Source organism: Rhinatrema bivittatum, chromosome 5 (genome assembly GCF_901001135.1).
Source record: "Rhinatrema bivittatum chromosome 5, aRhiBiv1.1, whole genome shotgun sequence".
In the NCBI taxonomy this organism is placed as follows: domain Eukaryota; kingdom Metazoa; phylum Chordata; class Amphibia; order Gymnophiona; family Rhinatrematidae; genus Rhinatrema; species Rhinatrema bivittatum.
Window position 1 is genome coordinate 249,086,600 of NC_042619.1, and position 12,835 is coordinate 249,099,434.

The 12,835-nt window shown below is 44.2% G+C and overlaps 1 protein-coding gene across 6 annotated transcripts in view; it reads right to left on the reverse strand.

Annotated features, from left to right (window-relative positions):
- The window catches only part of GPAT4 (glycerol-3-phosphate acyltransferase 4), a 64,049-nt gene extending 51,602 nt beyond the window's left edge, over positions 1 to 12,447 (reverse strand). Inside the window, exons 1-2 of one of the 6 annotated variants that reach the window (XM_029603751.1) lie at positions 12,333 to 12,447; positions 7,221 to 8,422 (exon numbers count right to left, since the gene is read on the reverse strand). In XM_029603751.1, the coding sequence (XP_029459611.1) occupies positions 7,221 to 7,379 (159 nt within the window). In that variant the 5' untranslated portion in view covers positions 7,380 to 8,422; positions 12,333 to 12,447. The other 5 variants (XM_029603747.1, XM_029603748.1, XM_029603749.1 and 2 more) reach the window with 5 other exon arrangements.
- Positions 12,448 to 12,835: the final 388 nt, after the last annotated feature.

The following is a 12,835-nucleotide window of genomic DNA, read 5'->3' on the forward strand; positions in this document are numbered from 1 at the left end:
GTGTTCTGCCGATCATGTTGCAGCTTTGCAAATATAATAGTGCTGCTTGTAAAAAGGCTGCTAAAGCAGCCATGGCTCCAACTTGATGAGCTTAGATGGTATCTGTGATCTTTAAGACTGCTAGAGAGTTTAGCAATGTACATTTGGGCACTGCAATGCCTAATCTGTTAAGATAGTTAGATATGCTAAGAGATGAGTAGAGATTGGCTTACCCTCCATTTGGATATGGTAAGCTGAAATGCACTCTCACAAATGAAGTAGCAAGACTTGAAGCAGAAAGTGTGGGTATATAGTTCAACAACTCTTTGGGTTTACATGTGGATCCAAGGTATTGTCAAGACAGCATGTGAAGAATCTTTTCCATTTAAACCATAGACTCTTCTAATTGGATTTCTAGAGGACAGCATGAAGTCCTCAACCTCTATACATAGAACAAATTTGTCAATCATTGAGTATTCAACATCCAAGCTGTCAAGCTGAGAGAGGAGAGTTTTGGATGAAATGGATGTCCCTCTTCTTGAGATAATAGTGATGGGTCTAAACCTAGAGGGCTTGAAGGACTGCTGGACAGCTGCACTAAACTTACCAGAGCTATGTGGATCACATAGGCCCAGACTGATAACTTTTTGCACCGTTCTATCAGCAGTATTGGTGGAAAAATGTACATGAGATCTGCATTCCAAATGAGCAGGAAAGCATCCTGATTGAAGCTGTTTGCTGGGATTAATAGAGCAAACTTTTCCAGTTCTTTGTTTTATTCTGATGCAAATAGGTCAATCGCGGGAAACACCATCAACTGAATAGTTTTGTCAGCTGTTGATTGCTGCAGAGACCATTCATTGGTAGAAATACTTTTCTGAGGCAGTCTGCCAACATATTGGAGACCCCTTGAGGCAGGTGGCTTGTTGTCTACAGGCCCAATCTCATATCTTTATCATTTCTTGGCAAAGAATCCATGACCCTGTGCCTCCATGTTTGTTCATATAGAACATGGCTAACTGCTTGTCAGTATGAATGAAAATGCTCTTCCCCTGAAGAAAGTGAAAGTTGTCAATGAGTGCCTGAATGCTCTCAATTCTGAGAGGTTGATTTGGAATTCTTTCTATGAATGACCAAGTCCCTTAACTTTGGAAAGGGCCTATGCAGGCTTCCCAACCTTTTTTTTTTTTTTTTTTGGGGGGGGGGGGGGTCCGTTACTAATGTTACTTAGTGAGAAACCAAAGGGGTGCTCCTTCCTGAAGAATGAAAAGGTCTAGCCACCAACATAATTCTCATTTCATTTCTTTCAAAATCTGCACTTTGGTTGACAAAAGGTTGAGTAAGTTGGTCCCATTGGGAATGAAGGCCCCACTGCAGGAATTTTATGTGAAGGCAGGCAAGTGGAATCACATGTATTGCCACTGCCATATAGCCGAGAATAACCATTACATCACTGGCTGAGGACTGATCTGTGTTCAACAGGTTGTACACTTGGGAACGGAGAGTGTTCATTCAATCTGTTGAAAGGTAAGCTCTCTCTTGGAAACAGTCTATCAAGGTTCAAATGAATTTTATTTTCTAGCAGGGGATTAGAGAAGATTCCTTGAAATTCACCAGGATTCCTAACAATTCCATTTATTGATGTTTTCAGAAAGGTCAACATGCCTTCCTAGGAATTCACCATCACAAGTCAGTCATCCAGATACAAGAAGACTGATGCTTTGTCATTGGTAGCGCACTGCTACTACTTCTAGTGATTTGGTGAATACCCTCAGTTCTGCTGACAGGCCAAACGGGAGCACTCTGTACTGATAGTGGAAGGAGTCCAATATGAAATGTAGGTAATGCCAGTGGGTGGGATGAATGGAAATAGGAGCATAAGCATCTTTCACATCTAAAGCGCATATCCCTTCTTTTCTGGATGAAGGGAAAAATGATATGGAAAGAGCTCATTCTGAATTTCTCCCAGAGTATTTTGCTTATTCAGGTTCCTTAAATCCAGGATGGGTCTCAATCCCCCAGATTTTTTGGGGATCAGGAAGTAATAGGAATAGAACCCCTGGGCATGAGGCTGCAGCGGAACAGTCAAGTGAGACAGATCCAGATTGAAGGTTGAGGCAGCAGTGGAAGTAGGGAGAAATTCAAATGGTATCCAGATTCACAGTCTTAAGAACCCAGCCATCCTTGGTGATCTTGAGCCATTCCTCCAAGAAATGCTGGATCCTCCCCCCTATAAGAGAGGATTGTTGCTGGGTTTGGAATGCAGTCAAAAAGCCTTGGAATGGATGTTAAGCTAGTTTAGGCTGATAGTGTTCGTGTTATCTAGTCCATGCCAGAAGCTGCTGCTAAAGTACTGGTTGCATCCAGTACCTTTGAAATTGCCGGAAGGAACATCTCTACCAATGTTGTCTTTTAAAAAAAAGAGTAATAAGAGCGCTTTAAAGAAGGATGTTGTTCTGGTTCCATTAAGAGGTCTGGACCAGTACATTTTGTTCCTTTATTTGTGCAACTGTTTCTCTAAATGTTTCACCGAAAAGGTGATCACCTTGTCATGGGATGTCCACCAACTTGTGGACATCATTGCAGAGACTGCTGGCTCTCAAATAAGCCATGTGGTGTACTTTGATAGATGCTATTGAAGTACATGCTGTAGTGTTGAAACACCTCATAAATGGAGTAAATAAGATGTATACACTCTTCATCATCTAAAAGTGGCGGAGGGTATGCAACTTCACCTTCTCCAGGTGGAAAGAAAGGCATCAGTTTCTGAATACAGTCATGTAAGTATTGAACCATCTAGAACTGGTAGACAGAAATCCATGCATTTAGCATGGAGCTTTGGAATATTTTCTTTCCAAAAAGTATCCAATAATTTGGGATCCTTTCCTGGCAGAGTACTGGAGTATGTTCTTGCTTTCTTTACAGCTTATTCTACAACAGATTGATGAGAGTTCTGTTCTTTCCTTGCAACTTGAACACAGGGAATAGAATTTTCTCTCATTTTCATTTGTTATTCTTGTAAGATTTCATGGACAGGGATGGCTGCTGGTTTTTTAACTAAATGCCCAAAATTTGAAGACGACCAAAAACCTTTGTGTGGTGATCTTTAGCCTTGCACACATTGACTGTGTGCTTTACCAAAACTCGTAGTTAAGGTCTTGTGGTGGAGATTCCCATCAACCCCTCTTCAGTCTGGAGGTGAGAGGACACTAATCCAGGACCCCAGTGGTGAAGTAGGCAATTGGGAAGAGGTCCTCCCTTGCCTCAGAGAAGTGTATCCCTGGTGTACATCCTGTGATTAGCACGACTCTGCTGCAACACCAGGCAGGAGTTCTGATGGAAGTATCTATTCAAACTGAAGATACCAAAGTCCTTCTCGTGAGAGTAGATCCAAAACCCTGGAAAGGAGAGCCTGTAATGTACTTTCCTTTTCTTTAGCCACCATAGAGGTAAAGAAATCCTTCATCAACTGTGCTATTTGAATGATGTGCCCTTTGACCTAGTGTGGATGATGGAACATCCTTTTGTTAAAAATTTATGGAAGCCTGCACATCTTCTGGGCTCTACATGATATGACTTGGAGGCCAATTAGATGTGAGAAGTATCAGAAAGCAAATGGAATCTGGAGTCTCCAGGCGTAGCCCTTGTTCCATTCATTTTGATGGCGTGATTGGGGAGAAATGAGGTATCAGCCTTCTCTGCTGCCGTTAAAATCTTGTGTAAGTCGGCATAAAGCTGTATTGGAAAAATTGAGGTATGACTATGCTGGAACAACCCAAGAAAGAGATCTAGGTGTCATAGTGGATAACACATTGAAATCGTCGGTTCAGTGTGCTGCGGCAGTCAAAAAAGCAAACAGAATGTTGGGAATTATTAGAAAAGGAATGATGAATAAAACGGAAAATGTCATAATGCCTCTGTATCGCTCCATGGTGAGACCGCACCTTGAATACTGTGTACAATTCTGGTCGCCGCATCTCAAAAAAGATTTAAATTGCGATGGAGAAGGTACAGAGAAGGGCTACCAAAATGATAAGGGGAATGGAACAACTCCCCTATGAGGAAAGACTAAAGAGGTTAGGACTTTTCAGCTTGGAGAAGAGACGACTGAGGGGGGATATGATAGAGGTGTTTAAAATCATGAGAGGTCTAGAACGGGTAGATGTGAATCGGTTATTTACTCTTTCGGATAGTAGAAGGACTAGGGGACACTCCATGAAGTTAGCATGGGGCACATTTAAAACTAATCGGAGAAAGTTCTTTTTTACTCAACGCACAATTAAACTCTGGAATTTGTTGCCAGAGAATGTGGTTCGTGCAGTTAGTATAGCTGTGTTTAAAAAAGGATTGGATAAGTTCTTGGAGGAGAAGTCCATTACCTGCTATTAAGTTCACTTAGAGAATAGCCACTGCCATTAGCAATGGTAACATGGAATAGACTTAGTTTTTGGGTACTTGCCAGGTTCTTATGGCCTGGATTGGCCACTGTTGGAAACAGGATGCTGGGCTTGATGGACCCTTGGTCTGACCCAGTATGGCATTTTCTTATGTTCTTAACAAAACGTTCTGACGGTACAGGTATTGAGGATAGATGTGATTCACAACTTGTAGTTTGAAGCAGAGTGCATCAAAGGCGCCAAGGCGCCAGAGACTGCGCATTTTGAGTTTAATATTTTTTTTTAATCAATGCAATAAGAAAAAACAAAAAGTTAAACATGCAGAATTAGCAATATAACAACATCACCACCATCACAAGTGAGAGAGAAAATCCATATAAAACCAAAAAAAACTCCAATGTCACACAGAAAAGTCCTTTCCAAATGAAGCAGAGCCTGAGGATTACATTTTGCTATGCGCAGCTTCTTCAAAACAATGCACCACAGAGACCAAAAGGTCACATTTAAGAGGGAGTGGGTCCTTCCAATTCCCCAAGATGGCATGCAAAGCAAGAGTCATTAAAATTTACAACAACTTTCCCTGATTAGGGGATATTTTCCTTTTAAAGATCTGGGAATGAAAAATAATTATTCTAAGACTCTGTGCTCTTAGAGGTACATTTTAACAGCCTTGTGCGTGCAAAAATGGCCACATACGTGTGTAAGTGGGCCGCATGGGAGCTATGTGAATTTTAAATGGACAGGAAGGGCGTGCTTACTTTCATGCAAGCGTGCCCATAAAATGTAGGCAGGGCATGGGCGTTCCAGAGGAAGGGCCAGCACTGAAGTGCCATACCCCTAATTTTCCTCAGCCAGCGCGCATATATTACACACATAACTTTGCTATGACGCCTCAGTAGGCTTAGGAGTCCAGTGAGCGAGAGAGGGAGACTGACTCTAGCAGGCTCAGCCTGACACTCAATATATGGACCACTGTAAGGGGGCACTGATTCGTGGAGTTTTCGGGAGGTGGATTGGGGTTAGGGGTGGTGTTACAGACCACCTGTAACTTCTGAATTCAGAAGTATTCATTATAAAATTGACATCATTAAAGAACTTTAGATCTTATGAACAATGAAAAGGAGTTGCTTTGTACTCCGCAGTCTAGCTGCCTTATAAAGAGGCTAGCGCGCTCTCTCTCTGCACACACAAGATATGCATGTAAAGCTGCAGACATACGTGCGAGAAAACTATTTTATAACCTGTGCGCGTACTTTTTTTTTTTTTATTAGCGAGATACGCACGTTTATAGGCGCACACATGGCCCTTTTAAAATCTACCCATTAGTGCAATGGCTGTTCCAATAACTTCTTCATTGAAGCATATTTACTTAACCCCAAGAGATAGGCCTGTCTCACCGATGGGGAGATACTTTGAGGAGCTTCTGCTAAACTCAATTCCTATCGAGGCAGAAAAGCTGCAGGAGGACCACCAACTATGGCTTCGAAGAGATAACAGTGCTTCCATTTTCCAGGCTCTTGATTTGAGTACGCTGGGACATCCATCCAGAGTTGTAATAATTGGCCTGGTTGTGGTCTGGGACAAACAAACAGTCTTTGAATCCACTTACTGTGGATTTCTTCTTCTTCCCAGACATGGCGAGTAAAAAAAAAACAAAGTTGGTAATTTTTCCGTCTTTTTTGTAGCACTGAAAAGTGCTGTTTAGGGGCTGCTGAAACAGTGAGGCAACGTTTAGAGATGAAAGTATTGATTTTTAATTAATTATTTTTTTTTACCGAATAGAGAGATATGAGTACACATCCGTACAGGTGCTTGTATATAAAAAAAAAAACCCCAAAAAACTAAGGGGCTCACGAAGCAACACCTGTACGGAAAGTCCCACATATGCTCAGTGGTGCAAAAAGCTCTACTAGATGATAAAGAGAGGTCCGTTCAGCACCCCTGGATTTCACCTACATGCCATTACTAGTTCAGCCCTGCTTTTGAAGGAAACAAAATTTAATATTTATAAAAGTTATTGATTTCATCTCTTTTCAGTTGAACAGGATTTTCTGAACAGCTCTTAAAAGAAAGTGTTGCTAAATACTGAATTTTAATTTGGACTGGAAATTTTCTCTAACTTTCTCTTATTTCCAGGACACACTTAGTCATAGGACACTCAGCCCAGAGAGAATGTTTTGCTAAGTATCTCAAACTCTACAACTAATTAGAACATTAAAAAAAAAAAAAAATGCCATGCTGGGTCAGATCAAGATCCATCGAGATCCTGTTCCCAACAATAGCCAGTGCAGGTCACTAGTACCCAGATCCCATAACTTAGGTCTATTATGGAGCATCACTATGAGAAAATTCTGAATATATTAAAAATGCAAAAGCATGTGATTTCAAGAGACCAAGAACAGTATCCTGCAATGTGCCAGTTACAATCTTTTGTAGTCACATATTCCCTTCCCCATGCCCTGTAAAGATGTCAGAATGCCCCTCACTTATTCTGTGTATCAAGATTAGTAAGAGTCTCTAAACACAGTGGGCTTTGGGAATGACCCTGGGCATGGTGCACCAGGACTGTCAGAGGATCAGTGTGACCTCAGTCAATTTGATGCACTGAATGGCTGAACATTCTTTTTAAAGAAAGAGATAGCTTTTTAGAATAGGTGTAGAGTGGCTCTGATATTCCGCTGTGGGACACTAGCTTTACTTATAAAACAAGAATAATAATAAAAACCCTTACACCTGTCCCTAGCTCCAGGCTGGCTTCTGGTCTCAGTTCATGTTTAAAAGATACACATCAGAGCATACTGAAACGTTCACCCACAGCAAGAGAAGGCCAGGAACATCACTTACCCGGAAAACTTTCAACAAAGATTTCATGTAAATCCAGCGGATCCCAAACGACACCCCAAAAATGGCTGGGACAATAATGAAGACCATCAGGAGGGTGAGCCAGAGGGTGAGGGATATGCCCAGTAAATAACAAAACAGAATATCAAAGGGCAACAGCATCTTGCAGGGTCCAGAGTTGCAGGTACCAGTGCAGAGAAACTGGGGAAGCACGTGGGGGGCTACAGGGAGAACAGCCCTGAGGGCACTGGCAATGCTCCTGGTTTTATATTTGTTGCATCTCTTTAATCTTCTACAGTCTCTTTAAACAGAATGAAACTCAGAAGGTGAACATATTTCATTCCAAAATTCAGCTCTCAATAAATACTTTGATGGAGAAAAGGAGCAGGCATGTGCAGCAAGCATTAATGGGCGAGAAGTTCTGTTTTAGGTAGTGGCTGTCCAGAGCAAGGAACAAGTGATGGGGTGGAAACAGGAGAAATATTTGACGTCCAGACTGGTAACTGTAAACCTCACAGTCATAAAACCACCAAAGAATCCTTTCACGAAGGAGAAGATTGAGACGCGGGGCTGAAGAGATAATGTACTGATACAGTTCTACTGCAGAAGCCTTTGCCCTGAGCCAAGGAGAGACAACAGTCCTGCTGCAAAATATCTTCTCCTCCACACAACATCCAAATTTCAGAGGCAGTCTGGGCCAGCAAGATGTCAAATTGACACGGCTCTGCCTCACAAGAAGCTGTTACCTGGATTCAGCCACTTCCAAGTCCCTCAGGTAGAGTCAACGACACACACAGTCAGCTTTAGACTTTTCTGTTTATATTCTACTGCAATCAACCTCCTTATAAACTCTTGGACCAGCCAGCTCAGTATCCACAGAACAAAAGGTGTTCAGGAGAAAATACAATTTTGTTCTTGGGAAACAATGAACAGTTTTTGTGCAGAAAAGTTGTCTAATTTCCAGGTCTGTGTCTTGCAAACGTTTTTGTGGAAAGAATGCTAGCTCAGAGAAACTCTTCATTAGGCTTGGCTCAGCTCCTGTCCCCAGGCCAATCCTGGCTGCTCTTTCTATCAGGTCACAGTTATACCTGTTTTTGCCAGTGTATCCTCCTTTTATATCACTCACAATTGCTCTGGCCACTGGGTTCCACCTCCACTCACCATGACCTGATATCTTGGGCTGAAGAATTTCACACCCACCAGTGCTGGAAAAGAGGAGAGCAGAAGAGTAAAACAAACAATGTGCTAGAGCGTGAAAAAGCAACCCCAGACCATGATCCACTAGGAGAGAGCTCCCCTCAGTATAAATGGCACCTCTCCTTATCCCCCACCCCCTTACAGCACCTACTCAGATTTGAATTTAAAAAAAAAAAAAGTCACCCCCCCCATCCACACTTCTCCAGTAACTTGGTACCTCACAAACTACCAAAGCAAAGGATCACCATCTAGGAAAGAAAAAAAACAAACAACCTAAAAATAGTTACAATAAAATAGTTTCCACTAATTCTTTCTACAGACAGCTAAGGACACATTGCAACAGTGTGACTCAGTGCTGCCAATCAAGGCAAAACAGCTCTCTGGAAAAACACTTGACATACTCCTAACTCCTCTTGTCCAGAGTACAGAGATCATCCCTCTCTACTAATCTTGACAGTTGGGAGGGAGAAACACCTCCTGTTCCTGCATGCAGTTGATCCCTAAATAATGGGTAAAAAAAACCAAACTATTACATGCCACACTTGGAAAGATTTCACTTCTATCACACACCCCTTTGTTAACTAATTACAGAGCAGCATCTTTACAACTATTTCTTCAGGGAAAGGGCAAGTGGATGGATGGACTAGGTCTACAGAGAAAGTGGTGCAGACACAAACAGTGGAATTCAAGAAAGCATAGGATAAGCACAGATCTCTGATGACAAAGAGATAAAAGGGAGGCCAGGGTCAGCTGGGGACTGTAGTGTTTCTTGGGGAGTAAGGTGGGGGAAACTAGATGGGCCTAGTGGTCAATGTCTGATGTCATATTCTTATGTAATAAGGTTGGAATGCTGTAGTATTGTAAACAACTCAAGCTTCACTCTGTCTAGAACAGAGGCAAGAGAAGATGTGAAAAGGTCAAAAGAAAGGGCAGAGAACGTAAGCATGAACATAAGAACATGCCATACTGGGTCAGACCAAGGGTCCATCAAGCCCAGCATCCTGTTTCCAACAGTGGCCAATCCAGGCCATAAGAACCTAGCAAGTACCCAAAAATTAAGTCTATTCCATGTTACCATTGCTAATGGCAGTGGCTATTCTCTAACAGGTCTATCCAGTACCGAGCTGCTTTTCACGCCCTGCTCCGGGAGGAGGGGAGAAGAGTCTCTGACAGCGGCGAAGCAACTTACTTTTGCATCCCCGATCGGACTTACTTTTTTTGCAGCCGTCCGGCCATCTAAGAAGGTATCGTGGCTCCCCTGCCTCCTGGGGGAAGATGGATGCCAGCACGGGGGAAAGCAGCCCCTGTGCATTCAATTGGCTGCTCAAGACGTGACGTCACATGCCGTGACACCAAACGTCGTGACGTCACGTCTTGAGCAGCCAATTGAATGCACAGGGGCCGCTTTCCCCCGTGCTGGCATCCATCTTCCCCGGGAGGCAGGGGAGCCACGATACCTTCTTAGATGGCCAGACGGCTGCAAAAAAAGTAAGTCCGATCGGGGATGCAAAAGTAAGTTGCTTCGCTGCTGTCAGAGACTCTTCTCCCCTCCTCCCGGAGCAGGGCGCGAAAAGCAGCCTTGCTCCGGGAGGAGGGAAGAAGAGACACTGACAGTGAAGCGGCGAAGCGACTTACTTTTTGCTTTTGGTTTTTCGCTTTTTTTTTTTTTGCTTCGCCGCTGTCAGGTTCTCCCCTCCTCCCAGAGCAAGGCTGCTTTTCGCGTCCTGCTTCGGGAGGAGGAGGGGGGGGGGGACTGGTTTTTTCGCTTTTTTTTTTTTTTTTTGCTTCGCCGCTGTCAGGTTCTCCCCTCCTCCCAGAGCAAGGCTGCTTTTCGCGTCCTGCTTCGGGAGGAGGGGAGGGGGGGGGGGGGACGACTGGTTTTTTTCGCTTTTTTTTTTTTGCTTCGGGGGGAGGGGAGAGGACTGGGGCTGCCCCGGAGACCGGCACCCATGATCGCGGCCGGGGCAGGTGAGCGGGGGCTGGGGGAAAGCTTGTCACCTACCCTTACCCCTGCCTCTACCGCAGGGGTCAGGGTAGGAGGTAAGTTAGCAGGTTAAACGCGCGACAAAACGGCAGGGAAAGATAGCGATAGTCGGGGCGCGGGTTACGGGATGCTAGGGAATAGCTAATTCGCTCGTTTGCATGCAATATCCATGCCGCGTGCGGAAGGGGTTGGCCGGGGATTTTAGGACGCGGTAGGAGTAGGTTAAAGTGGATTCGGGATCGCAGGAAGGGATAACGCGGCCGGAAAGTGAGTAAAACACGGCTTAGGAGTAGGGTAAACGCGGCCACACTTTACAGGATAGACCTATAAGTGAACTTAATAGCAGGTAATGGACTTCTCCTCCAAGAACTCATCCAATCCTTTTTTAAACACCGCTATACTAACTGCACTAACCACATCCTCTGGCAACAAATTCCAGAGTTTAATTGTGCATGATATAATGATACTGCAGGTAGCAAGATTACAGCATCCCAAAAGCAACCAGATGTTTGTTAGCTGTCTAGCAAGACCACAGTGACCTAGAAAGCCAGATGTGTGGGCAACAGCCTCACTAGTTGTGACATGTGTGTAGATTGATTTTCAAGATTGTAACAATGAGGAAGAAAACAAAAAATGATTTGGATAACAAGTGGTCCCACTCAGTGGCTGGCAGGATATATATTATATCCTTGCACTTTGGACAGGAGTAACTGGGCAAAGTAGATGAGTCAATTTTCTGCCATCATCCACTATATTATTTTATGTCATAACTAAGCAGTACATATTTCTCTAATACAAATTAATTGTATAATCTGAAAAATGTACTCTTTCCAGTGAAGGCTTCTCAGCATGCATTCTATAAGGCAGACACAACAGTCAGAACTCAGGGCATGCTCCGATGGTTGTCATGAGGCAATAAGAGCCAAGTCATGCACCTGATTTACTGAGCTCGTGGACATGGAATGGAAAAAAAGACTTAGAAAATCATGTCCTAAGTCTGTTCAGAGCAAGGAACAAGCTCAGGTGGACCGAATGATTCAGGGGGATAGCCACAGCATAGCAACTCTAGATCATTTCAAATCCAGTTCAGGTCACTAGGGTCTTAAACAAATGGATTATGTGAAATGAGTTTATGTTCTGTCAGGTCCGAGGGCCCTATCAAATTCCTGCAAATCTGTGAATTCTGCTGTATGGTTTGTCATTAGCGTATGACAAGGCGTGAGACACAGCTCCGTCACAGCTAGGAAATGAGAAACAGTTACAAAGTAGTAATTCACATTTCTTCGCTACTCTGGGATTTAAATGGTTACAGCTCCAAGCACATAACAGCATGCTTGGGCCAGCGAGCGAGTACAACCTCCATTCTTCAGCAAGTCCTCCTCCCAAAAACATTCAGCACATACCGGTGCTAAACTTAACACACAGTTCCAGCTACATCCTGACAACTTCCCTCCTTTATATTGGATCATCCATTCCACCCTATGCCTTATCCTCTCCTTATAGTTCGCCCTCTTTATATTACTATACATCCGCATCGTTTCTATGTAATCTGCCTTAATGCCTTACCCCAGCAAAAGGCGAAATATCAAATGAATAAATAAAGAAAATAAATCCCCCCCCCCACTATTAATCGATGCGCTGGTATCCAACAGTAATGAACCCACCACCTATTCAGCTCCCGGACCCAGCCTCTGGTATTCTACAGCGCCCCCTAGGACCCTGCACCCACCACGCTGCCTCTGGTCCCGCCCTCCCCTTCCCCGGGGCTCCACACCCAGCCTTTGGGGTGAATCAAGGGGTCCCTGCAGAGGCGCCATTAACGGTTTCGGGGAGGGAGGGCGGCGCACAGACGTAACCTCCTTACCTTCGACCCCTCACTCACCTCCCGCGGCCACCGACAGACGACGCACCCAACACGCAGGCGTACAACCCACCTTCCTACGGGCTCGTGCACTACCTAAGCGCGTTTGAGGCCACGCGGGCAGGAGTGCATCACCTGACACGGGAGAGACGAAACCGACCAATCACAGAAGAGAACTTTACAGGCAGCCTGTGCCGTTATTTGCGTATATTGAACTATAGAGTCCGCCCTTTCTTAACAGGCGAGGAGAGCAATCAGCCAATCGAAAGGAAGAGCTGAAGCTACAGTGTAATAGCTAGTCGATGGTACGCGGGCGTGTAAAGCACAGTGCCCTGTGATTGGCTAGTAAGCTTAATGTGTGATGTCACATAGGGTATCACAGAGTCAAGACCAGGGTTTATGAGAAGCGGCGGAGGCTCTGGACTGGAATCCAGCTCCCTTCCAGCAGCCTTTATTTCCTTATTGTGATTAGGAAGGGATTTTGGCAAAGCTGCCCGCTTTCTCTTCATGGATTCTGCAGCAAGGGTCCTCAACCTAGTGGTCGAGTTACATCGAGCCAGTCTCGGGTTTAGGATA